Below are 27,740 nucleotides of genomic sequence, written 5' to 3' on the forward strand. Positions count from 1 at the left end.
AAGTGCCCCTTCTTGGGAGAACTTTTGAGGGATCTATTTGAATCTTGATGGGAGGCACACTGTGGATTCTATCAGTATCAGTTGAAAATTTTGCTCAGAAAGGATGGTAGGTGATCTATCTCATAAGAACAAATGATCACAGGAACCTGGGTGGCTCAGGGGCTTAAAGCCTCTGCCTTCAGCTCAGGTCATGATCTCAGGGTCCTGGGATGGAACCCCGAGTCAGGCTCTCTGCTCAGCGGGGAGCCTGCCTCCCCTCTCTCTCTGCCTGCCTCTGCCTACTTACGATCTCTCTCAAATAAATAAATCCAATTTAAAAAAAAAAAAAGAACAAATGATCAGTGTCCCCATACTGTTAAAGTGTGTCAGATATGGAGCAAATCAAAGATGTTCAAGTGTCATTTAACCCCCCTTCTTGCTGATTGTGATTACTACTGGCAAACCCTCTTTGAAAAAAAGAAATTGCAGCGTGATACTCTTCTAAGAAATGTCGGGTGCACACATGAACAGAGATGAAGCACGTAAGGAGAAGGAGGGGATAGCACAGGGGAGGGGCAGAGGGAGAGGGAGAAGCGGCCCTGGTTGGGGCTGGATCTCAGGACACCAGGATCATAACCTGAGCCAAAGGCAGACAGTTAACTGACTGAGCCACCCAGGTGCCCCGAAGAACTTAATAGTTCTTACCTAGACAGCCAGAAGAATGCAGTGCAACTGAAACCAGGAATAGAGAGGCACCAGGCACATCAGCTAGAGGTGGGGAATATTTGCTGATTTTCAGAGATTGGACTCTCTTCTTTAGCCTCTTCCTGACTGGACCTGGACATGGTCATCACATGCCTTGACTCATCCCTGACAAGGAAGTGCCTCGTCTGAGGACAGGTGGGTGGAACTGGCTCTATTAATGAGAGGGAGCCACAGCCCAGTAGTGAGCTCCAGGCCACTGCAGGCCAGAGAGCTTCCACTGTCTGAGGCCATGCTTGCGTCCTGACTGTGGTGTGAGGACGTCTTGCTTACTCACAGCCGGCACTGTGTTACATGTTCTCCATAAAGGGACTTAGCACAGATGAACCCACTTGCTCCTCAGCAAAGTCTTTAAAGCAGATACTGTTTTTATCTCCTTGCATGAGCTACCTGGGGCCTACAAAGGCAGGTGAGTTTTCAAAGGCCACTGAGCAAGAAAGGAACCAAGTCAGGATCGTGATTCGAATTGAGCCTTTCATTCCTAGAGCCTATGTGCAGTGTCGGATGCAAAATACTGAGCCACTGTCGGAATGGGTGTAGCGTGGGCTACGCGCTCAGCTCAAGGCAGTCAGTGAAGTCCACATCGGTCTAGACAGTGCAGGCTCTTGCCCACATGTCCTCACGCTGCTTCCCGCCCTCCCACTCCTGCTTGCTCCCTTGGTGCTCCCAAGTCACCCCTTCTTTGTAAGCACTGACTGTCCCTCTAGGACCTGAGTTTTATCACCTGCCTCCCTGGACCTTCCTATGTCCCTTGTTTGGCCACATATGACTGGCCAACCACTAAGGGACACAGAACAGGTATGGATTCAGAGCCTACAAAAAGCATCACGTGGGCACCCCTGAACTTGGCTCTCAGATTCTGAGAACTGGAAGCAAAAGCAGCACAAAGTCACAAGGAAAACTACCTCTGGGTACATGGAAAGGTGAACAATTTGTAAAAAATTCGAAACAGGATTTCATGGTCCTGCTGTGAAAAAGAGATTTCCACGGAAAATGTCACATACGGACTCTCCCACCGGTGGGGACATCAAAACGTGGTTGCGACACACACCTTCCAAGCTCTCTTCCAAGCTCGGTGCGGCTGTATCGACCTGTATTAGTGCGTGGGATCCACACGATCACTGGTCATCCTGGTGAACTGAGGACAGTAGAGGAAAGCGCATTCCAACAGTGGTTGGAATAACTAGAAGCACTCCTCTCTGCAAAGACTACAGAATCTTTTTTTTTAAGTAATTGACTTCTTTTTTTTTAATTATTTATTTGACACAGAGAGATCACAAGTAGGAAGAGAGGCAGACAGAGAGAGAGGAGGAAGCAGGCTCCCCGCTGAGCAGAGCCCGATGCGGGACTCGATCCCAGGACCCTGAGATCATGACCTGAGCCGAAGGCAGCGGCTTAACCCACTGAGCCACCCAGGCGCCCTGTACGGAATCTTTGTTGTCCATTCCCACTACCACATTGCTGTACGTTTCCTTCCCCCGGTCCCAGCGGAGCTGCTCACGTTACACAACCCCTCAGACATGAAGTCCCACCAGCTCCACCCGAAATACAACAGAACTTGTACCATGCCCAGGGCCCGAGGGGCATCGGAGGGCCAGCTGATGGGACCAACTTCCCTCCACAGCAATTAATACAAGGACACGCCACAGGGTGAAGCCTGACCACCCACTTACCCATCCATCATGGGAAGAAACGTCTTGCTTGGCACAATTCAGCACAATTCCCAGCAAAAGGAACGAGGAGGAAGGACTAGTACGGACTTCCATGTAAACGCCTCACAGCTACTCGGACAACAAACACTGAGAAGCAGCATTTCCAGAAATTAGGAATTTCCTCAAGGTGGTTATGCCTGGAGCACCAAGTTGTAAAGTCATTCCCACAACTAAGACTCCCCTTATCACAAGTGTGGTTTGTTCAGTTGTTGACAAGTACGGAAGATGCAGGTGTCTGGCTCCCTCTCCCACGCCCTTGAGCTGCGAGACCGTGACTCCTGCTGATGTCAGAGACATTACATGGGCAGCATTAAGGATTTCACCACTGGGAGTAAATCATCTTTTCAAAATAGTTATTTGAGAGGGTGCCTGGGTGGCTCAGTGGGTTAAGCCGCTGCCTTCGGCTCAGGTCATGATCTCAGGGTCCTGGGCTCGATCCCCGCATCGGGCTCTCTGCTCAGCAGGGAGCCTGCTTCCCCCTCTCTCTCTGCCTACTTGTGATCTCTCTGTCAAATAAATAATAAATAAAATCTTTAAAAAAAAATAGTTATTTGAGAGAGACAGAGAGAGCGCATGAGGTGGGGGAGGAGCAGAGGGAGAGGAAGTGATTTTCAGAGACTCCGTGCTCGCTGTGGAGCCCAACTCAGGGCTTGATCCCACAACCTTGAGATCACGACCCTAGCTGAAACCAAGAATCGGAACTGAACAGACTGCAACACCCAGGTGCCTCAGGAGTAAGTCACTTTATTTTATTTTAAAGATTTTATTTATTTACTTGAAAGACAGAGATCACAAGTAGGCAGAGAGGCAGACAGAGAGAGAGGGGGAAGCAGGCTTCCTGCTGAGCAGAGAGCGCGATGCAGGGCTTGATCCCAGGACCCTGAGATCATGACCTGAGCCGAAGGCAGAGGCTTTAACCCACTGAGCCCCCCAGGCGCCTCAGGAGTAAGTCATTTTAATGAGACAGTGATAGCAGCTCCCCGGGTATTGAAGAAACACACACCAGAAGGGGAATGTCAACTGTACTTGTCCTATTCACCCAGAATAGGTTTTGTGTGTGTGTGTGTGTGTGTGTGTGTTTTTAATGGACACAATCAGAAGAAAAAGTTAATCCTGATGAACGGGATTTTTAAAAAATCTTTATTTATTTGACAGACAGAGATCACAAGTAGGCAGAGAGGCAGGCGGGGGGGCGGGGGGGATGCAGGCTCCAAGCCAAGCAGATGCGGGGCTCGATCCCAGGACCCTGGGTTCATGACCTGAGCCAAAGGCAGAGGCTTAACCCACTGAGCCACCCACGCGCCCCGAACGGGATATTTTAAAAGAACTCAGTTGTGAGGGGTGGCTGGGCAGCTGAGTCGGTGAAGCGTCCGCCTTCAGCTCAGGTCATGATCTCAGGGTCCTGGGATCGAGCCCCGCATCAGGCTCCCTGCTCATGCTCACTCTCTTTCTTGCTCAAATAAATAAAATCTTAAAAAAATAATAGAGGACATAAAACATCCTATCATTTGCAAGTATGCAACAGATTTGAAAATCTCAGTAATGTGGTTTCCATGAAACAATGGAGAGAAACACACTTGACAAAACAAAGATAAAACCACTGTTCTGAATTACGTGTTTAAAAAAAAAAAAAACACCCTGGGAAGTTACATCTTTCAACAGAAAGGAATTAAGCATACTGGGTTTATCTCTCAGAGAGCCGTCAGCCGTCAGCTATTGGTGAGAATTGCCACAAACTGCCACACACTCACAAGTGCTTATTCCAATTATAGAAACATCCAGAAGTTAGAAATACAGGGTTACTGGAGCCTCTCTACCGTGCAACAAGGGAAGGAGGTTTCCCGCATCTGAGGCTGCAGCATTAATTCCGCCGGGGGGAGGCAGGACGCAGATCTATCCTGAGAGGGACAGGATGCGCACCACGGAAACCATGCGGTAGAAACAGCACGGGAGATGAACGGTGCCAGGATGAGAGCCACCCCTACACACGGCGCCCTGAGAGGTGGCCTCACGGGCACAAGGAGCCACAGGGCAGCGAAGGAACCATGTGGACCTGAAAACCGAGCTGGTCCACCACAGGAGAGCTCGTGGAGAAGTGTCTGGAGTGTGCTACCGAACAAAAACGGATGTCAAACCTGTGTCGGGTTGGAGGCTGTTCCAGGCGACAGATCAGTGATCGAGACGATGCGCTGTGACCCAAGCCCATGTGGGTCCCCACGCATCTCTGTCTCCTGCCGGAAGAGCATGGCTTCGTCACGCGGTTTCTGTCCTCACGGCCTTCACGTCAGAACCACAGAGAGAAGGACTCTGGGACACATGATCTCCTACCGCACCACACTCACAACCAAGTTCAGTGGAACCAGCCAGAAGCCGGCTTTCATCTTCACGCCACAGGGTTTCTCTTCTTAACGCCATCATGACTGATGAACCACCAAGATGAAGAGCGATCAGCAGGGGGGGCCGAAACCGGAACACAACCGGAGGAGACCGTCCTCGCTCCACAGCCCTGCACGTTCACTAACTTCGGGGGGGCGCGGAGCTGTGGCGTACAGCGGCAGTAAGCGAACGTGAGGATCCATCATTCAGTCCTGAAGACTGGAAGGAAGGGCAGATACAGAGTCGGGGTTTCCAGTCCCCACAAGAGAGGGCGTCACTTGTCCCCCCTGGGGCCCAAAGACATCGTCACGGAAAGGAGAAATTTTATATGACTCTACAATTTTCATGTGTGAAGTAACAAAATATATCTCCTACAAAGGGCACAGAGAGGAATATTTTATCTCAGGGCTTCCTCCTGGCAACATGCAGTGGAGATAAATATGACAGGGATCGTCATTAGGGACGAGGCACTTACAAGGCACAACCATGTTTATAACAAAGAGAGACCGCTGCCCAGCCCTGAGTTTTTATGTACAAACTATACGAGGAACTATACCTAAAGGTTTCCCACCAGTCTGTACATTCATAAGGCTCCTGCCGTGCGTCTCACTGGATATGCACGATCTTAGGGACACGTGAAGGCTTTCCCACAGTCCTTGCATTCAGACTTTCTCCCCAGTGTGCGTCCTCACGTGGGCTCGCAGGTTGGTCGGGTACCTGAAGGCCTTCCCGCACTGCTGACACGCGTACGGTCGCTCCCCGGTGTGCGTCCTCACGTGGGCTCGCAGGTTGGCCGGATACCTGAAGGCCTTCCCGCACTGCTGACACTCGTACGGTCGCTCCCCGGTGTGCGTCCTCACGTGGACCCGCAGGTTCGCGGGGCACCTGTAGGCCTTCCCGCACTGCTGACACGCGTAGGGTCTCTCCCCGGTGTGCGTCCTCACGTGTGCCCGCAGGTTCACGGGATACCAGAAGGCCTTCCCGCACTCCTGACACTCATAGGGTTTCACCCCGCTGTGCTTTCGCACGTGTACCTGAAGAGAGGAGTGACAGCTGAAGGCTTTCCCACAGTGTGGACACTCGTAGGGTCTCTCCTCAGTGTGTGTCTTCACGTGGGCTCTCAGGTTGGCGGGGTACCAGAAGGCTTTGCCGCACTGCTGACATTCATAGGGTTTCTCTTCACTATGTGTCCTCACGTGTTTTTGTAAGGACGAGGACCAACGGAAGGCCTTCCCGCATTGTGCACACTCGTAACGTTTCTCCAAACTGTGTGCCCTCACGTGTCCTTGAAGGGAGGAGTGACGAGTGAAGGCCTTCCCGCACTGTGGACACTCGAAGGGCCTCTCCCCGGTGTGTGTCCTCACGTGCTCCTGCAGCGATGTGGAGCTGCTGTACGCTTTCCCACACTCCTTACACTCGTAGGGTTTCACGCCACTGTGCATCCTCACGTGTCTTTGGAAATAGCGAGGATGTCTGAAGGCCTTCCCACACTGCTGACATTGGTAGGGTCTCTCTTCACTGTGAGTTCTGACATGTTCTCGAAGGGATAAGGAACAACTGTAGGCTTTCCCACATAACGTACATTCATAGGGTTTCAGTCCACTGTGCGTTCTCACGTGTCTCCTGAAGTACTTGGGACAACCGAAGGCTTTCCCACATTGCTGACAGAGATACGGTCTCTCCCCAGTGTGTGTCGTCATGTGTCCTTGCAAGGACGCGGGATACTTGAACGTCTTCCCACACTGCTTACATTCATAGGGTTTCTCTCCACTGTGCGTTCTCACATGTTCTCGAAAATAGGAGAGGCAACTGTAGGCTTTCCCACACTCCACACATTCATAGGGTCTCTCCCCAGTGTGAGTTCTCACGTGACGTGTAAGGTAAGACTGATACGTGAAGACTTTCCCACACACGTCACACGCATGGACTCTCTGTCCACAGTGACCCCTCACGTGACCCTGAAAGGACGACCTGCAAGTGAAAGTTTTCCCACACTTCTGGCACTCTAAAGATTGTTTACTACCGCGACTCTTCAAGTCTCTCTTCGAAGCTCCCCCAGTGTCCTGAGGTTCATAAGGTTTCTCTCCAAGGCCTGGGTCCACGTGAGGGCTGGGGCTCGAGACACAGCTGCAGGCCGGCCCACGTTCCTCACGGGGACTAGGTTTGTGTCCAGGGTGGGATTTTTGTGGATTCTCAGGGAAAGGACCATCTGTGAAGGCTTCTCTACACTTGGCGCAGTGACAGGACTTGTCTCCAGTAGGACAATCCTCATGCACGGTAAGACTTGTCATCTGCGTTCTGGTTTCTCTACGTCGATTATCTTCACTGCTTTCACAGACCCGCTCCACCAAATGACCTCTGTTCAAAATGGGAAGGCACACTGTTACGGAATAATGATTTTAACTGATCTCTTTATTAACGATCTATTGATATTAATGATTACTTGACTACATAATGACCACTTCCAAGGAATGGGCATGTTTCTGTCACTGTCTACACTGCTATGATGCAGAAGTAGCCAAATGCTCAGAATAAGGGCCCAGTAATAGCCATAACTGTCAAACATTCTTTTTTTGTTTGTTTGTTTTAAGATTTTATTTATTTATTTAACAGAAATCACAAGTAGATGGAGAGGCAGGCAGAGAGAGAAGGGGAAGCAGGCTCCCCGCTGAGCAGAGAGCCCGACATGGGGCTCGATCCCAGGACCCTGGGTCATGACCTGACCTGAAGGCAGAGGCTTAACCCACTGAGCCACCCAGACGCCCCGCCATCAAACTTTCTTACATGTGGGTTTTCCTGATAAATGTCTGGAGCTGAATTATATATCTGCTGATCAATACTACATCACATTTATGAAGTACTTGTGTAATTCCGACTACACAACTGTTGAGCTAGGTTTATAACTTCATGCCTTCTTTAATTTCAAAGTATTCTAACAATTTGCCAAGATCCCCCTTTCTCCTATGGGAGAGAGAGGCACTCACCTCAAACACCTCTCCTGGGACTGGGACTGATCTCCAATGTGATGAAATACCCAGTTTTCTCCAAAAAGAGCCCAGGAATCATTTCTTGTAAATGTTACTATTTTATCTTCACTGGATAGTCCATTCTCCAAAATATTCAGCTGAGTCCCTGATCCAAAAGGGTTAACTTGAGTGCAACAGTCTGCAAGAATTGGAAGCACAATTTAATTTCTTGGGAATGACCTGATATTTAAAGGTAAAGAAAATTCAGAAAACAGACCATTTGGGGATTTCTCTTCCCATACTGATCCCAAATGTAAATGAAGTTCATCAGGAAGAATGAACATGTGACCACAGAAAAATTCTAAGGACCTAAGTGCTTTGGGACTTTGGCAATAAGAGGAAAAGCGTATGAAAAGGCAGCCTGTTTATGTGGAAATGCTTTAAAATCAATGGTGACTAATGTGGAGACAGTATTATTGGAAAAGTAAAGTAGGAAGAACTGGGCAAAACCCCCACACGCACACACTATGTCTGTAAGAACACAGAAAGGCCTGCCCCGTGGGCGAGGATGGATGAAATGTCCGACAGGGAGAGCAGGGGAATGAGAAAATCACCCTTCTCAGCACAAGGACGGAGTCCCGTTTCTAACGGACATGCGCAAATGCCGTTCCCTTCTCCAGAACCCGGTCCGACTGAGGGCGGCTGGACTGTTCTGACGGCACCGAGGCCATCGGGGGAGCCTGCCTGACTGCCCCAGCTGCCACTGGGAGGCCGGACGGTGGGTGTGGCGCCGCCCAGCCCCCCACAACAGCCCAGCTGGGGGCAGGATTTGAAGGGCCACAAGCAGTCTGGTAGATGGGCTGCTGATTTGGTCTTCAAGGTCACCGAAGAGGACAAAGTGCGAGTTTCCCTGCAGCATGACTACAAGGAGAATTCCCTGCAGCATGATTACTAGGAGAAATGGGTGTGAGCCACAGCGCATCCTTCGCAGAACTGAAAACCACAAAGGAGCCCATCCTCCCGCTGATAAAATTAGGGAGTCTCAGACTTTGATTGCAGCAACAGTCGATTTAACACAGGAAACTCTGTTTTCATGGGAAATTATGTGACCCTCGGTAGTTTCCATAAAGGCCTGGGCCACGTCTGTCTCTTCCCCATCGTATTCCCATTCCTCGGCCCCAGGAAGATCACACACTTGTAAGAAACACTCATTGGCTACAAGGTTAGAGACGGGGCGGAGCCACGCTTACCCAGGGAGGCCAGGTTCCTGCAGGTCTCCAGCATCACGTCCCGGTAGAGCTGCCTCTGACCATGATCCAGCAAAGCCCACTCTTCCGGGGTGAAGTTCACAGCCACATCCGCAAAGACCACCGCGTCCTGGAACATCCACATGTTCTGTTGTAGCAACGCTCCCTCCTCACCCGTGTGTGAGGGAGGATGTGGGGGCGACACTCAGGGAACCGCATCCCACCCTAGGACCCAAGTCACACCCATGCGGGAAGTGACAACACGCACACACACCCACGGCAGTGCCCTCAGTGACGGGAAGGGCTGGGACCCGGAAGCAGAGGGCGAGGACGACAGCTCACACAGACGAACATACACCCCAATATAGGCTATTTGTACTGAAAATGAGCAGATCTGAGCACAGTTGTATGCGAAAGAATGAAAAGTGAAATACTCGTTCAGACCCCACTGAAACTGGACGGCACATCTTTGACTTGCTCAAGGACGGTTACTGCCTTGTCAGCCCCAAAACTGGAACCAGATGTCAGGATGCTGTGAACACACAGATTCCAGTGCTGCTCTCACTGGAAGGCAACAAGGTCAAGGAGCCTAGCACAGTCCCCTCTATCCCGGCAGAGGCAGACACCACCCTGTCCCTGGGTTAGGTGGACAGTGAGCAGGGACACAGGGCCCGGGGGCCTGGCACACGCAGTGCATAAGAGGAGCTCCAGTTCCTGAAGTCACGGAAATCAGCAGGGCCTCGACCATATACCCCGGGGCCCAGAATGCAAGCAGAAGCGCGCCAGAAAGAGGAGCCCCTGAGAGACTGATGGCCGCAGCCTCGGGCGACTTTAGCAGATAAAGAAAAGGAGGCTGACCCACGCCGTCGTAGCAACGAGGATGACGCCGCACTCATGGAACGTTTAAAAATCTTTTTTTTTTTTCCCAAAAATCTGAGATTGTCCAAACAAAACCTATGTTCTTAAAACTTAAGGGAAAAACAAAATCCCATATGCCACCCACATCACTTAATAAGATCAGTTCTACTTCAACTGGGGTTATAACTGGGGTTTGCTTATCACACACCTGGTAACTCCTGTATTTTAAATATGTTTTAAAAATCCGTATGACCCCATGAAAAATAGAAAACAATAATATAAAGAAAAATAATACAGTCAAATCATGGGGAATGAATCTGAGCAGGTACCTTTCTAAGAAGATATGCCAGCGGCCCACAGGTTCCGGAACAGATGCCAGATGTCAGTTATCAGGGAGATGGAGGTCAAGCTATAAGCAGATACCCCTTCAGACCCACTAGAATGGCTATAAAGAAACAAGTAAGTGCTGGTGAGCACCTGAGAAAGGGTGACTCTCTTCATTTGAGAGAGAGAGCACAAGCAGGGGTAGCAGCAGGTGGAGAGAGAAGTAGGCTCCCTGCCAAGCAGGGAGCCCAATGTGGAACTGGATCCCAGGAGCCCAACAGAGGACTCGATCCCAGGACCCTGGGACCACTACCCGAGCCAAAGGCAGATGCTCCACCAACTGAGCCACCCAGGTGCCCTCATGCATTTCTGCTGCTGGGGATGCAAAATGGCACAACCCGGAGGAGTCCGGCACGTCCTCAAAATGATGACCGTCCAGTCACGGTGCAATATAGCAATCCCACTCCTACTGTCGATCTACCCAAGACAAGTGAAGACGAGCACCAACACTATTTCCACGCACTCTCAGCAGCTTGATTCGTAACAGCCAGCAAGTGAAAACCACCCGAGAGCCCACCAACTCTCTGAAAATGAGTAACAGAGACATGACTCCAGTGAAATTAGAAGACCACAGGGGAGCTCCCACCAGTACCTCCACTGCACTCAATAGCAGGAGACAATCTCGGACACATCACTGCCCCAGCAGGACAAAGGAAGGAAAGTTTTCTCCTCCCCTGGCAACAGCCCAGCCAACAAGAGGCAGTCACAGCCTACCCTATGAGAAGACACTAGGGCTAGAACCCCAAGGCTGCTCCAGTGGATGTCAGGTGGAACAGCCCCTCCTAATATCCCCTTCTCCTCGATGAAGGAGAGGTCCTCCCTACATAACAGAACTGCAAATCTCGGGGCGCCTGGATGGCTCAGTCCACTGAGCAACTGCCTTTTGTGCAGGTCACGGTCCCAGAGTCCTGAGATCAAGTCCCAAATTGGGCACCCTGCCCAGCGGGGAGCCTGCCTTCCCCCCCCAACCCCGACAAATAAATAAAATCTTAAAAAAAAAAAAAAAGACTTGTAAATCTCTGCTATTACCAAGTAAACCCATTTTTGCTAGTACAATAACTGGCAGGTCACACTTAACCAACTGAGCCACCCAGGTGTTCCCGCAGGTTTACTTCAAAAGTTAACATTACATGATCACCAGCCTCTCCGTGACGATTACAAACCAACTCCAAATTGTCTTTAAAGAAAATTCTGGTCTTCCTGTAGGTGTGGAATCCACCCAGGTAGCATTTAAGTCTATGTTTATTAAAGACCAGAACAAGTATCTTTTCCCTTTAATCATAAGGACCAGGCTAGAATGCGAAAATATGTCCACTGCAGGTACATTTGACAAACCATTCACACACATCCTAGATGAGTCACCTAAAAGAAAAACTGCTAAAATTCTTTTTTTAATTAGCCCCCCCCCTTTTTTTTTTTAAGTAGGTTCTGTGCCCAAGGTGGGGCTCGAACTCACGAGCCTGAGATCAACTGCAAGCTCTACTCACTGAACCAGTTAGGGGCCTCAAGACCACTGGAATTCCTAATCCTCAATTCTGGCAAATGGAGGTTCCTAAACAAACCCAAAACCTGACTCGTTTATCCTATTCTTGCAGAGGACCAGGGCAATGGAAGAAAGATTGTTACCAACTTAAGTGCTCCCACATCTGCTTCCCTGGAGCCAGGCTTTCCAAAGTCCTCCTCCCTCCCAGTGATCGAGCTGCAGGGGACCACAGGGACCCTTCCCAGTCTTCCCTTGTAATCAGCTCAAAGAAACCACTCGCCACACTGGGAATGAATCTCTGTTCTTATTGACACGACAAGGACTTGTAGGACTCCCCACCTAGGAGGACTATAGTACAAAGTACAAAGTACAAAGAGGTCCCTCGCGAACCTCAACCGATTCCTGTGTCTGAACCCACCCCCTTCTGTTTAGGTCCTTTGAGAGACAAACCATTTTCTACTTAGATCTTATGCCCCATTCATTTCATTGGGCAGATATTTTTTTAAATAAGTGTCTCTGTCCCAGAAAAGGGAAACAAGACTAGAATTTGATAACAGTAATCAACATAAAAGCAAAGAAAATAAATGACCCTTCCACAGCTTTCATCTGCTCCATCTCTGACACACAACAGTCAAGTCTGGAGACACGGATCATTTGTCTTGATTGGATCACCTACATCCTCTTCCTGGGCAAAAACCTCAACTCATACTGGCAGGGTCCACAGTGTGCCTCCCATCAAGATTAAATTCGATCTCTCAGGGATGCCTGGGTGGCTCAGTGGGTTAAGCCTCTGCTTTCAGCTCAGGTCATGATCTCAGGGTCCTGGGATCGAGCCCCGCATCAGGCTGTTTGCTCAGTGGGGGGGGCCTGCTTCCCCTCTCTCTCTGCCTGCCTCTCTGTCTACTTGTGATCTGTCAAATAAATAAAAAGAAAAATCTTTTAAAAATAAAATAGATCTCTCAAAGTGTCTTCCCAGAATGAATTAATACCCTATAAATAAAGAAGTCCTTTGAAGGCATCAGGCCCATAATAGAAAATTACAAGCCTCAGAGACCCAGCATCCAACACACTAGTCCCTGAAATGGCCTCTTTCTACCTGGGAGAAAACCCAATGGCCAAAGATATAGGTTTGTCTAGAACCTTTGAGCAAGCAATACCATTGTTAACCCTTGGCACCCTGTTCTTCCTAAGCCCCACATGCTACTGACTCAGTTCCTAATGCAAATTCCAGGAGGAATACGTGACTCCAGGTTTTTACCAATAGAATAAAAAAATTTTCCCCCTGGGGTGCCTGGGTGGCTCAGTGGGTTAAAGCCTCTGCCTTCAGTTCAGGTCATGATCTCAGGGTCCTAGGATCAAGCCCCACATTGGCTCTCTGCTCAGTGGGGAGCCTGCTTCCCTCTCACTCTCTGCCTGCCTCTCTGCCTCCTTGTGATCTGTCAAATAAATAAATAAAATTAAAAAAAAAATTTCCCCAAGTCTGAAAACTGCCAATATTCAATTGGCTACTTTCAGACCTACAGTCCTGGCTTAGAACCGTCACACATTTTGGATTTTCATGTTACTTTTGCTTTCACAGTTGTCATCTGTCAAAACATTATGAAATTGATGTATCCAACAAGGAGATCATCTCCAGTGCTTACCATCTTGATAAACAGGGACCGGAGATGAGTGCCTCAGACTTCTCCCTTCTAACGTTTCTTGTTATTCAAATACAGCCTTAACCGGTTTTCCACTGCCGTGTACTTTCCCTAGGACGTGGGACATCACTACCAGGAAAGCTCTTTCCTGGCACCAAGAAACAAAACCACTAAAAATGGAAAACTGACTCATAATCAATGATGCATTTGAGAAAAGGCCTCTACCAAAAAGGGGAAATGTAAAAAATACGGGGAAATCTTGCTAAGAATGGAGTCAGGAGGGGCACCTAGGTGGCTCAGTCAGTTAAGCGTCTGACTCTTGGTTTCAACTCGGGCCACAATCAACCCCTGTGGCAGGCTCCACACTCAGCCGGGAGTCTGCTTGGGGATTCTCTCTCCCGCTCCCTGGGCTCCTCCCCCCGTCCACACTCTCCTTCTCTAACATAGTAAATATTTTTTTAAAAAGCAGGAGGAGGAAGAAGGAAGGAGGGAGGAGGAGGAGGAAGAGGAGGAGGAGGATGGAGTCCAAGACCAGCAGTTGGAGCCCCCACAGCCTACCACTCCTGATCAACCGCAGAAGCAACAGCAAGAGAAGGACCTGCGGCTGCACGGGGACACCACTTTACTATGACAACAGAAGGAAGATTATTTCCCCACATGGCAACAGCCCAGTCAATGAGACAGATACAACTCAGCCAATGGGAAGCAACGATACTTCCAAACCCAGTTGCTCCAAAGGACTTTGTTTTATGGAATTATTAAAATACTTTAAAATGAGTGTGAAAATGGTTGAACAATTCTGTAAATACAATAAATACCGTAGAACTTTATCCTTTAAACAGATAAACGTCACGGTTTGTGACCCACACCTCAGTTAGAGCTATTTAAAAAAAAATTGTCATAGAGGGGCACCTACGTGGCTCAGCCGGTTAAGTGTCCAACTCTTGATTTCGGCTCAGATCTTGATCTCAGGGTCCTGAGATCGAGCATGGGGCTCTGTGATCAGTACAGAGTCTGCTTGAGATTCTGCCCTGTCCCCTGCCCTCCCCCTACTCACATGTGCTCTCTCTTAAAAAAGAAAAAGTCATAAAAGCTAAAAATATATCCTCCTTAATCTTTTGGCAATTTTACTCAAAAATTATAGAATTTAGGCAAGTAAGTATGAAAAAGAAACAAAATTACAATTTCAGAGATTAAGCAGACTTAGGAGATATTATAAACTAGCTGTGGAGAAAGATTTTTAAGATTTTTTTTTTTAATGTATTTGAGAGAGCGAACAAGTAGGGGAGGAGCAGAGCGAGAGGGTGAAGCAGACTCCCCTCTGAGTGCAGAGCCCAGTCCCGCAACCCCAAGATCGAAACCTGAACCCAAACCGAGAGTCAGATGCTCAACCGACTGAGCTGCCCAACGTCCTGATTTTTAAGTAGGCACCATGCCCAGCACGGAGACCGATGCAGGGCTAGAACTCACGACCCTGAGATCAAGACCTGAGCTCAGATCAAGCATTGGATGCTTAACCGACTGAGCCACCCAGGTTCCCCACAACGAAAGATGTTTTAGAATAAAGGAATAATTTTATACAAATTGGTAACATACCTGAGGTGACGCAAGGTAACAGAACATCTAAAGATGTCATTAAAGAAGCGAAATTAGTAGATTCAAATATCCCCACACTCGAAAGGCATCTCAAACAGTGCATAGGGCAGATACCAAGCATTTGTTATTTATTTTTTTCAAGATTCTTATTTATTTATTCGACAGAGATCACAGGTAGGCAGAGAGGCAGGCAGAGAGAGAGGGGAAAGCAGGCTCCCTGCTGAGCAGAGAGCCCGATGCGGGGCTCAATCCCAGGACCCTGAGATCATGACCTGAGCCAAACGCAGAGGCTTTAACCCACTGAGCCACCCAGGTGCCCCGGTACCAGCATTTAAACATTGGTGATTCCCAAATGAAGAAGGGATCACAAAGCATTAGCAAGATGGGAAAAGGACAATTTTGAAACAGTTTTGAAACGCAACATTCACAAATATAAAGGCAAATCTTAGGTATAAGATTTTCTTCCTGTTTAGAAGGAAATCTTACACGTAAATGTACAGATAACATTAGAAGACAAAACCAAGTCTGTTCTCTTCTAGAAATGGATTCGATACTGACTCTTCATGAACATAATCTGCGCCTCTAGTGGAAACAAGACCAACGAACCACAGGCTTCCAGTCTATACCCGCTGAGGACATGCCTGTCTCGCGTCCCCGTGCGTGGACACAGCTGACTCAGAGACCAGATGGAAACAAGCACCATGAGGAAGAAGCGGTGTCTGAACGGAACCGAGAGCCGATTCCCTACGTGACCGGCTCCCTCCGAGATCGGGAACAAGCAGCTGAGGAGTCGGGCGTACAATTGCACACCCGTGACGGCCCGGCCGGTGCGGCAACAGAAAACAAGAAAGATTTAAAAACGAAAAGGCAGGGGCGCCTGGGTGGCTCAGTGGGTTAAAGCCTCTGCCCTCCGTGCAGGTCATGATCCCAAGGTCCTGGGATCGAGCCCCGCATCGGGCTCTCTGCTCAGCGGGGAGCCTGCTTCCCTTCCTCTCCCTCTGCCTGCCTCTCTGCCTGCTTGTGATCTCTCTCTGTCCAATAAATAAATAAAATAAAATAAATAAAAAGATTAAAAATAAAATAAAAACGGAAAGGCAGACTCCATCATCAGCAGGTGTCGGACGCAGAGTTTAGAAATCCCAGAGTCCTATAGACAAAATTCTAAGAACATAGAGATGAGCCCAGCCACCACCTACGTAGTGTTTGCGTCCGGCAAGGACGGTTCCTGGCGAAGCACGGTCCCATGGATCCTGCGACATTCCGACGTGGGACCATCAGAGCCCATCGGGTCAGAAACGAGAGGAGAACAACTTACAAAACTGCAGCACCGTGTGCCAGCAAAGGGAAGGGGTCAGCACTGAGAGCCCCAAGAATGGGCGTGTTGATGGGACGTGGCCTTGCAGAGCGACACCTGCGTTTGTCTCTCTCCCTGCTGCCCACACCTGCGCCTCCCCACGTCTCTTCCCTCTGTGTCTCCTCCACCTCCCCAGAGAACGCTGTCCTTCCATCATCTCTGTCACCTAGGCCCACAGGGTCCCGCATGACGCCAGCTGAGGCTATACCTGGACACTCACCCTGAGGCTACCGACCTGGAGTCAGGGTCGGATCCCACAAGTCAGTGCTCAGCCCCACGAGACTGTCCCCACCCCAAACACACACACGGTTCAGACACCAGGCCCAGGCCCTGCCATCACCCGCACTTCTGACCGACGGGCAGGAGAGCAGGTTCCCGTGCCCCCTCCGTTGTCCCAGTGACTTGCTGGAGGAGCTCACAGAACCAGGGGAACACTTTCTTATGCTTTCCACTGTAGGGAAGGATACAGAGGAGCAGCCAGGAAAACAGAGGCACAGGGGATGGCAAAGGAGGGTCCATACGTTCTCGGGGTGTCCCGCCCTTCCCGCACCCCACGTTTACAAACCCCCTTCTACTGGGATTTCTATGCAGGCTTCACCTCGATGGCCTGATGGACCATTAACCCTACTTTCAGCCCTTCCCCTCCTCCAGGGAATGGGGCAGGACAGAAGTTCCAGCTTCTAATCACCGCGGGTCTTCCCGGGGACCAGCCCCCACCGGGAGCCAGCCAGGAGCCCACCCAGAGTCACCTGATGCAACAGAAGATGCTCCTATGCCCCAGCAAGGACAAGGGTTTTTTAGGGGCCCTGGATCAGGAACCAGGGGCGACTTCACGTACTTCCTCGTACACACAGCTGGCACGGAAGGCGAGGAATGTCCTCGGGCCTGGAGACGAGGAAAGGGAGCCACGAGTCAGCCGAGCTCAGCATGTGTCAGGATCCTTTCCCGGCCCGGAGGGGGCTCACGGCCAAACAGCGGGGGTCAATTCTCAGGGGAGAGCCCACGTTCGCCAAGAGATGTGACTGTATTAGATTACTTTCACAGATCCGCCTTAATACAAGGAGAACATGTCACTCTACTTGCATTTTTTGCAAAGCCTGCTGAGCTCTGAAAAATGTACCAATATGGAGAAGAACAGATAACCAGTATTAACTGACACGATCCTATTGTAGTTTTCAGAGACGGGTCGCGTCCATTTCTGTCACTCGTCTCAACGGAGCAAACGTGAGTGAACAATCATTCCACTGTATTTTCCGAGTCTCAGAGTAACGGAGCTCTCGTGTTACGGAAAGCCTCGTCTTGTCTTTCTCGTCATCCCTGGAGCACAGACTGCGACAGAGAAAGTGAACCAGCAGCTGGGCTTTGCACATAAGCCTCCTCATGGTTCTTTCCGAGTCTTCAGCGGTGGGCTGCTTCTCCCCAGTAAACAGATACGTGTCTACGCTTTTCTCGTTTGGGTCAACACACGCGTGCTCAGGAGAGCTTTCCCAGCGTGTGGGACAGCCCAATCTAGAAAACAGTCCGCCGAACGCATCTGACGGGAAGGCCGGGTCCTGTGTCACACGTGTCTCTGCTGCATACAGCGGGATGGGAGCGAAAGACCCCTTCACACGTCACTCTGCACTGTGAGGGATAATGAGTTTAATGACTCCCTCTTTATCTTCTCCTCTGTGTTTTTAAAGATTTTATTTATTTATTTGACAGAGAGAGAGATCACAAGTAGGCAGAGAGAGGGATCACAAGTAGGCAGAGAGGCAGGTAGAGAGAGGAAGCCGACTCCCTGTTGAGCAGCGAGCCCGATGCAGGGCTCGATCCCAGGATCCTGAGATCATGACCTGAGCCAAAGGCAGAGGCTTAACCCACTGAGCCACTGAGAGGCCCCTCTTTCAGGTCTTTTCAAGCATCCAAACGTACTTCTCACCCTCAGCAGCTAACTAGGAAAGACAGACACAGACATCTCTACTGTGGAAATGTAGCACATGTTTGATTTTTTTCAATCACTTGTAGAGAAAACTAATGATGTAGTTTTAGCTGAAGAAATACTGTAACTGAAAAATTTACTCCTAAGTCAAATGATTATGCAGGTCATGTCCAAAAAGACTAGAAAGGTAATCATACAATCAGATGCTTAGTAAGTTTCCAGAATGCAAACTCACAAATCTCAGTGTGCACTTAATCACCAGAAACAACCAGTTGAAAATTAAATATTAAAAAGAGACTTTTTAAAAGACTTATTTATTTATTTGAGAGAGAGAAGAGCACAACTGTGTGGGAAGGGCACAGGGAGAGGGAAAAGCAGAGGCTCTACCGAGTCGGAGACTGACGTCGGGCTCAATCCCGGGACCCTGAGATCATGACCTGAGCCAAAGGCAGTCGTTAAACTGTCTGAGCCACCCAGGCGCCCCCAAAAAGAGACTTTTTAACATTAAGCTTTTTAACTACTACCTAGCTGAACTGTCCTTATGTCTGCAAATATGTCCAATGGAGGATATAAGTTGATTTAACTCATTGGTTGCGCTGTTACCAGGGCAGGAGGAAATCTTCCTCCGTGGTCTTCCTGGGATCTCAATGTACTTCAAATATAGACTGGCAAGGTGCTAGTCTGAAGTTTGGGATTGAGAACTTCCCCTGCTGGCCTCCATAAAATAACTACAAAAAGTTATTCAATGACACACAGCATAAGGAAATAAATGGACAGACACCAAATTGAGACCATAATGCCAAGTCTCTCAAAAAGGTCAAGAGTTTTAAGCAAATTTCACTGAATGTACAACCAGGTTTGTCTGGGGCTACTGTTATGGGATTTGTCCATTTCTGTTCTGTTTGAACTTAAAACACACTACTACTTTTTTCATTTTTGTTAAAGATTTAAGTCATCTCTATGCCCAACGCAGCTGCACCTTACAACCCCACGACCGTCTGAGCCAGCCAGGCACGACTTCTCTACTGAACTGTAAGGGACAGTGTCTAAGAACAGCGGAGGTGCGTTGTAGAACAAGCTGGTGGGATTTTACCCAATGGAAGTCAAGGCTGTTAAAGTATATTAATATGAAAATACAAGAAAAACTCCTTAGAAGTGAGTGCGGAGGCCAGCAGGGGAAGTTCTCAATCCCAAACTTCAGACTAGCACCTTGCGAGTCTATATTTAAAGTACACTGCGGTCCCAGGAAGACCACGGAGGAAGATTTCCTCCTGCCCTGGTAACAGCGCAACCAATGAGATGGTCACAGCTCAGCCAATGAGAGACAGTCAGAGCCCAGCCAATGAGAAACAGAGCATGTGAATGAGATGGTCACAGCTCAGCTAATGAGAGACAGTTCGAGCCCAGCCAATGGGAAATAGAGCATGTGAATGAGATGGTCACAGCTCAGCCAATGAGAGACAGTCAGAGCCCAGCCAATGAGAAAAAGAGCATGTCAATGAGATGGTCACAGCTCAGCCAATGAGAGACAGTCAGAGCCCAGCCAATGAGATGGTCACAGCTCAGCCAATGAGAGACACAGCCCCGACTGTGAGAGAGTCACAACTCAGCCAATGAGAAGCCACACCACGTGGAACCCAACTTGCTCCCACCAACACCGTCTTTGGAACCGCCCCGCCCGCGTCCCTGCTCTATGAGAGCGCGGTTCTCCCTCCCTTCGCGGACCTGCTGTGGTTTGGTCGTGGCTTCTGTGTCCCCTATTATGATTCTCCGCTATTCCCAGATGAACCCAGTTTTGCTGAAAAGTGACTGGCAGTTTTACTTTTAGGGTCAAGTTCCCCATGATCACACATGGGCCCCCACGTCCCACCTGCGGGGCAAACAGGTGCGGGTCCCACAGAGTCCGCTGCGCTGGCTGCCTTCTCCCCCCCCCTGAGCGGGAGGGTCGCTTCTGTCCTGGGATCAGGGCCCGGCAGCCTGTCCGCTCTGCAGGCCTGCGGGGACCTGTGTTGGGGCGTCCCGTCTCTGACGACTCACTGGCTTTCGTTCCGGCTCCGTTTCAGAGCCGGCTGCTCCTCTGGGATCTGTGCCTGCTGGCAGAGCGCCGGCCTCTGCTGACTTCTTCTGTGCGGAGGCTACTCCTGTAGAAACGGGGATTAGGGGCGCCTGGGGGGCTCAGGGGGTTAAAGCCGCTGCCTTCGGCTCAGGTCATGATCCCAGGGTCCTGGGATCGAGCCCCGCATCGGGCTCTCTGCTCAGCAGGGAGACTGCTTCCCCCTCTCTCTGCCCACTTGTGATCTCTGTCAAATAAATAAAATCTTTCAAAAAAATCTTTTAAAAAATACATAAAAAGAAACCCGGGATTAGAAATTCTTATTTTGGTCTAGAGAAAACCAGCAAAAATGGATTCCAGTCACCACAGTGCTGTGAGAGGGCGTGCAACGGTGACCCTGGCCACTTCCAGGTTCCCGGACCACAGCGGCAGGACATCTGGGCGGTTGGGCTGATCAGCTGACTCCTGACTTTGGCTCAGGTCACGGGACTGAGCCCTGGTGAGGCTCAGCGCGGGGCCTGGGGTCGCCGGACGTTCTTCCTCTCCGTCCGCCCCTCCCCTCCCACCTAGGGCCAGCCAGCGCCTTCTCCAAAAACAAAACCAAAACCACAGTCTCTCCTCAAATGCGCTGCTAACAACTGAACAAACAAGCGGATGTAAGTGAGAACTACCACGGCCCTTACGGGGAACTTCCGATCTCAATCTCCCCAACTGGTCTCACTGGTCACTAAATCTGCAGGTCATGATTCCAAAACAGAATCTGATACGCATGGTACCGGGTCCCTTGAGCCTCCCGGATCTTCAGGGAGCCGAGGGACCGTCCTTACCCAAGACCGCTTGGAATGACCTGAGGCCAACGCCGAAGGAAGACAAACGGCCTCGGACGCGTCTTCTGGGCGGCGTCGGGGGCACAGACCCGCGCAGCCCCCTGCACCGCGGCCTGCCCCAACCACCGGCTGTAAACGCTGCCGACCTTCACCTACTGCCCCCCTTCGCACTGAGAGTCCTGTTTCTTTTTTTCTAAGATTTTATTTATTGGACAGAGCTCACAAGCAGGCAGAGAGGCAGGCAGAGGGTGGTGGGGGCCGGAGCAGACTCCCCACTGAGCAGAGAGCCACATGCGGAGCTGGATCCCAGGACCCTGGGACCAGGGCCCTAACCAAAGGCAGGCAGAGTTTTAACCCACTGAGCCACCCAGGAGCCCCTAAAAGCCCAGTTTCAATGCAAGGGAACCACACAGTGCGTCTTTCCTACTCGGGTTCGAAGGCCACGGGACCGGGTTCCTCTGGAAGAACCGGAAAGGCAGCCAGGCTCGCGGGCCCAGGGCTGCATAGTCGTTCGGACTTTCCTCCAATCTTGAAAGCCAATCTGAGTGAGGGCAAGTTTCCGCAGGCTCGACTGTGTTCCAACACTCGATGATTTCCTTCCCCGCCCCTTCCCAGACCCCTTCTCGGGAAGACACAATCCACCTGCGACAGCTTTTGGCCTCCAAAGGCCATGACGTCCCTAAAGGAGTGCACTTTCTCACACTCAGGACCCGCGTCTGATCCAGGAACAGTCAGTATGGGTGAGCCCCCGGGGACCGCTGCCACCACGACTCCCCCGCTGAGCTCCGTGTCACCCGCACGCAGCACCTCAGGGAGGCTGTTTCCATGGTTTCCAGATGCTTGGGATTTAAACACTGAAAGCAGCAGGGACGCCTGGCTGGCTCAGACTGTGTGGCTCTGGGGTCTCGGGGTGGCGAGTTTGTGGGCACAGGGATTACTTACATAAACGAGTACACACATTAAAATGAAGACTAAATAACTGAACGTTGCAAACGGCACAGATCGTGCTGGGCACGTGACGACTCGACCCCGGAAGGCCCTGAGCAGCTCCTTCGGCTCAACCTGGGGCGTCATCTGCACTTACCCCGGCTCTGTCCCCTCACCGCGTGCAAGAGCAGAAGTGTTCCCACCGGGGGTCCGCACGCCCGCCAGGGAGCTCATGACCTTGGATACCACCGAGACCTCGAGGTGTTCCTGCCTCCAGTGGGATCCACTGAAAATGGCGCCGGTGTCCCACACTCCCGATGCTGAGCTTGAACTGTCTGCTCTGCCATCAGGACGGGTCCCGCCTCCAGGGGCACCTGGGGGGCTCAGCCCCTGACGCGTCCCAACTCCTGATGGCAGCTCAGGTCAGGTCTGCGCGTCGGGCTCTGTGCTGAGCGTGGCATGGGACCAGCCTCTCCCTCCCTCCTCCTGCCGCTCCCCACACCCCACACGCAGGCACCCGCTCGCGCTCCCCCTCCATGAAACACACAAACGAAAACCAACAGAAAATGAGCCGCTGCTCTAGGAAACCACAGGCAAACATCTGTTTCCCCCCAGTGACGTGTGAGAACACGGGTGAGAGACACCCAACGGCCGGCTCGGGGAAGGACAAGTAATGCTGAAATCGAGTGTCCCTTAGTCCAGGCTGGTTTGGACGTAAAATCCATCTGCCCCAGCAGGGACTCCCCAGTCCCCGAGTCACCGCTGGACGTTGTGGACCCACTGGCCTGGAACAACACGGTTGCTGCTCCGTAACCAATCTTAGTGCCGAATGTTCCCCAAGCCACGAAGAACGCACCTGCCAGGTCCCACCCGCGTGCCTGGTCCCCGGACGCCTGTCTGCGTGGATGGAGGTCACAGGGCTCCCTCCGCCGGGACAGGAGTAGGTTTTAGCCACGGCTTACACGTTTCCTCACTGCACCCAGCCTTCTGGTGTAGACAGGCCAGCGCGTGTCCTGGGCCTGCAGTTCTGAGGAAACACTGTCCCTCCCTGGGAGACAGCTCTCACGGTCACCGGGATCGGGGTGCCCACATGACCAGCCGGGTTTGGCCGGGTCCATGCAGTCACTGTGCAACACCCCCAGTCCCGGGGCTTCATGGAACGCACTCGTGTCACTACGGAGAAGCAGCGGACACACTCTGGTGAGAACCCCCCACACCACGAGTCCGCAAGGCCAGAGGTCGGTCGTTCTGAACCTCACGCCCTGCCCCGGAGCCCCTGCACTCCCAGCACCGAGACCTCACAGGATGGTCAGGCCGCTCGGCCTCCCTCCTTACACCCTTGGTTGGAAGGGCTGCCGGCTTCTCCTGCCAGACCCTCCGTGCTCTGGGAGACCGTCTCCGCAGCACCTGCCCAGGGGCAAGACCACAAGGAGACCCGGGCATTGGGAGATTTTGTCCCCCGAAAAGACACCTCCAGGTGCTCTCCAACCTCTCCAGAAGGGCCCCCGTCAGGATCTGCCTCCGACCCTAGAATGGCCACACAGCAGGGAAGGGGTCCTGGATGCAGAGGACACATCCGGACCCCCAGCACCCCCGCCAAGTTCCACATACTGCGTGCAGAGGCGACAGTCATGGCGCCAGCAGGGGCGCCCTCGGGTCTCACCGTGCTCCCCACTGGGGGCCCAGCAGGAAGCTCAGCACCCTGCAAGCCCACGCGACTTTCCCTGGGATCCGTGGTCCCCGGGGAGGAGACCCGCCTCCACCTCCCAGCGCCACCCAGCGGAGGAGCCCACCCCCCACAAGGGGCTTCCCACTCCCAGTTTCCTCCCAGATCTGTTTCCCAGCCACCCCTCCCCCTCTCCTCTGCACGGAGCCCTCCTCCCCTCTGTCCTGCAAAGAGCCTGTGGTTTTGCAACCTTACACGCTTCCAAGTGCAGTTCCCGCAATGGCAGAGTAAATCCAGTTTGGGGGTAAAGTAACCGACAGCTTTATTTTTAATGAGTGATCAGACGGTTGGCACTGACAGAGGACGGACACACGGCCTGTGGGGAAACAGCAGAATGTTCACACAGGGCCCTGGTTTGGGGAAGAGAACAGCGGGTGCTGTGGGGCCAGGACGGCCACGGGGACATGGGGACACGGGGCCTTGAAGACTGTTTACGTGGGGCGGAACGAGCGATGGCTTCCCTTGACATGTGCACGGACCAGAGCCCAGTCCTACGGATTCCACATCCCCGAAACAAGGGGACTGCGCCAGGGGAAGTGCCCGCAGGGGTGCGTGTGACCGCAGCGACGGAAGAGGTTTCTCACAGCACAGAAGAAGGGTGGTTTGCACCGGCCGGGGGGTGGGGGGGACGCACAAGTGTACTGAACACAGGGACTCGGAGAGACGCGCGAACTCCTGAGCTGGACAGAACACGAGCAACACACGGAAATGAGACCGCACGGAGCGTGAAGGAGACGAAGAAACCCGCAGATGCGCGGGGGCAGGTGACGCTGCCCTAGAAGGGGCACCCCAGAGTGTCCAGCCCAGCGGGCATCAGAGCGACTGACATGTGGCCCGAAGCAGATCCCAGGTCCGCCCCGAGCTGGACAGAGCCGAGCCAGAGAGCTGCCGGGGCCGGGGGACAGGCATCCGCCCGACGGGTGACGCACGTCCCGCCAGCTACAGCGCCAGCCCACCCGCGTGTCAGTGTTTACTCCGGTTCACACTTGGTCAGACAACTGCAGCCGCGGTGCCCACACCGGCCGGGGATGGGCCTGGGGACCGCTCACCCCCCAAGGCCGCGACTCGCCCACAGTCGAGAACGTAAGAGCCACTGCACTGCACACATGACAAGGACGTAAGTCGTGTCGCCCACGCTGGCCTCACTGGGCAGCAAGAGCCTCCCCAGGACACACTCGGGAGGAGCAGCACGGGTGAGCGGCTCAGAGCAGGGGCTGCTGCCCCAACACGGCACCGGAAACCCCGCAGCAGAGGGTCAGGCCCGGTCTGGTGATGGGGACCAGCTCTCCCTGCTGACAGTAGCCCAGGATGGCCTCAGCCAGGGACACAGGGAGGGGACCCTGAGCCCCAGGGGACAGAATCCTGCAGCTCCACACACCCTGCCCTCCCCCATCCATGTGGAGACGGCCCCTCCTCCAGGGCCCCAATTCTCACCAGGGAGGAAACCCTCAGAGTTCGGTTCTGACCCCTACAGGCTCTGCCTTCATCAACCCTTCCAAAAGCATTTGAACCCTAAGAGCCTTCCCTGCCCTTCACAGACTTCCTCCGTTTCCACAAATCCAACTCCATGGCTGATGCTAAACTGACTCTCGGGGCCCAGCCCCTGGGCGCCCCCAGCTCAGCCCACATGGCTGCAGGTGCCTCTCCTGTTCCAAGCTCTGTGGCTCCTCCCAGCATCAACAGCTCCTTCTGCAGGGGTCCCGGGGCTGGAGCCTCCTGCAGGGGAGCAAGACCCCACTGCCCCTTCCCTACCTCCCACCAAGGCCAGCTTCAGGTGCGGCTTGCCCCAGCCCAGGTGCGGCACCTGCTTCTAGCACCCTGAGTATTGAAATAAGACAAAGACCCCAACCCAGAGTGTGAATGACAATGCGCAGAATCCCCCCTTCCACCCCGTGCTCAAGGATAAAATGGGAAGGGACGTTCCAGGGCATGTTTATGGTTTTACAGGAGTGGAACGTGTCACGTTTTTCACAAAACAGTTATTCTTTAATTTTATCCTCATGATAACAAATCATATGTCAGAACTCGTCACATCTCAGTTCCCAGAACTTCTCTGCATCTGACCGTCAGCTATTAACCAGAAGTGGGTCAGGATCACACAATGTCCCAACTCTGGACCCTGCGGGAACACTCACTAGCATCTGGATGAATCCTTTAATCCATGCCTCTACCCACCCAGCAAGAAGGTGGGGAACCCCCTGAATCTTCCCCCCAAACCTGATGAACAGGGACACTTCCTGGACTGAGACACTTTTCCCCCGAGGGGACATTTTCTGGATAAGCCCCAGAATAACACGAGAATCCGCAGGAAAAGGAAGACGTGACCCACTGGCCACCCACCCCGCTCAAGGGAAGCAAGGAGGTAGAAAGCATTCAGTTTTTTTCCACCTGCTGCACCTAAGGCTGCCTGAGAGCGAGCTGTCCACGCCGAGCTGGACGGGGACAGTGCAGCCACGGGGCTCAGTGACAGGCAGGCTCTCCCTGAGCCCGGAGCTCCTGGGCAAACGTCCTGGAGGTGAAAGGCATGCCCTCCCCCACTCTGGGGGGTGTGGAAAACGGCGGCTGCAAAAAGGGCCCCTGCCCCCTTCCACCAAGCCAGGACTCACGGGAAGTCCCCCTTGTCCATCCGCCCTACGGCCGGCCACAGACACCCCCAAATCCACACTCTGGGCCACACCCACGATTCGCTCAGCGGCCGGTCCCCACGGACCCGAGGTCACAAAGTGCTCGCTGTTCCAGGGCTGCTCTGGCTTCTCCTTCCTGGCGGGTCTTCTGCTCACAGCGGGGGTCGCACTGAGGTAGCCCCGCCCCCAGCGCCACAGTGCCCGCCCCCCAGGCTTCGCCCTCATTCTTCTCAATACAAGTCTCTCCTCCCTAAATTCGTATGTTTCACTGGACACCGGTGTGACCAGCTGCCCAGCACTGTCCCTTTCCTGCCCGCACCTGACCCCTTTAGCTCCCCATCCCCACCTGGTCCCAACGGGTTCTGAGAAGCAGAACAAGCCCCGGCCCACCGGGGCAGAGGAAGCTCGGAGCACAGGGAGGCCTTCCCTTCCCTTCCCGGGAACCACCTTCCCGCCTCTGCTACTCTTAGAGCAAAGCCCTGTCTCTCTCGGACCGCAGGTGCTGGAGGGTCCCCGAGACCCGTCTCTCCTGCAGCAGTCTTTGGAGTGTTAAAAACAAGACGACAGACCCCAAATGGAGTCCCTCGCACTCAGCTCCTTGTCACCCAGCCAAGAGTCAAACGAGCGGCAGTTTCGGCCTCTCCCAGCAAAGGAATCTTAAACCCGTCCATCAGGAACGAGCTGGTCAGCAGCAGCCAGGTCCTCCGGCGGCTCGACCCCGGCCACCCCGCCAAGGGCACCTGGTGACCTGCCGACCCCCCCGCTTCCCCCTGTCACCGCTTCCCGCTCCCACCGGGCCTCGCGCAGCTCCCCAGCCCCGTCAGCCCGCCATGGCACGCCGCCCCCGTGCATCACCGAACGGAGCCCGCTGCTCGGCAGCGCCCTTAACCGAGCACGGACGTGGCACCTGTCATGGGGGGCCCCGGCCGCCCCCAGCCCTTGCCGTCTGCGCGGGGTCCCCCCACCCTCCTCGGACCCCCACCCACGGGAGGACACGGCTCGGGGCCGGGGGAAGGGACAGGACGCTGCGGCCCCACCCCCGCTGAGGGCACCGACTCGGGTCGCGACCCCCAGGCGCGGGGCCGCCCGGCCGCGGCCACCTCCAGCCGGTTGGGGCCGGCTCGCAGCGGCTCCGCCCGAACCCGCGCACTCACCATCTCGCGCTCCCGCTCGGGGCTCTTCCTGTGTCCAGCCCGCGGCTGCGCGACCGGGGCCTACGAGACCGAGGAGGCCGGGACGCGAGCAGCCGCGCGGGGCAGGTGCGCACGGCCGCCGGGGCCGCCGAGGAGCGGTGGACACGCGACT

The 27,740-nt window shown here is 52.9% G+C and overlaps 1 protein-coding gene across 2 annotated transcripts; it reads right to left on the reverse strand.

Annotated features, from left to right (window-relative positions):
- Positions 1-3,579: 3,579 nt before the first annotated feature.
- Positions 3,580-27,740, reverse strand: LOC309867403 (uncharacterized protein). Of its 2 annotated transcripts, XR_014313153.1 has the most exons (5): positions 27,590-27,740; positions 9,046-9,172; positions 7,814-7,994; positions 3,887-7,187; positions 3,580-3,699 (listed from the first exon to the last, which is right to left on the reverse strand). XR_014313153.1 is itself a non-coding variant. In XM_082736224.1 (4 exons), exons 1-4 carry the CDS (start codon positions 27,590-27,592, stop codon positions 5,492-5,494), a joined length of 2,007 nt encoding a protein of 668 aa, XP_082592350.1. In that variant the 5' UTR covers positions 27,593-27,740; the 3' UTR covers positions 3,580-5,491. The 2 variants fall into 2 exon arrangements, 1 of the variants encoding a protein (XP_082592350.1); XM_082736224.1 differs by having other exon boundaries at positions 3,580-7,187.

This window comes from Mustela nivalis (genome assembly GCF_964662115.1).
Source record: "Mustela nivalis genome assembly, chromosome: 1".
Classification (NCBI taxonomy): domain Eukaryota; kingdom Metazoa; phylum Chordata; class Mammalia; order Carnivora; family Mustelidae; genus Mustela; species Mustela nivalis.

Bases quoted from the DNA above. Each gene is read 5' to 3' on its own strand.
- LOC309867403 (XM_082736224.1), bottom strand. The intron at 7,995-9,045 runs GTAAGCGTGGCT...CAATTCTTGCAG, and splicing joins CAGGAACCTGGCCTCCCTGG to ACTGTTGCACTCAAGTTAAC. The intron at 7,188-7,813 runs GTGAGTGCCTCT...CATTTTGAACAG, and splicing joins TCCCAGGAGAGGTGTTTGAG to AGGTCATTTGGTGGAGCGGG.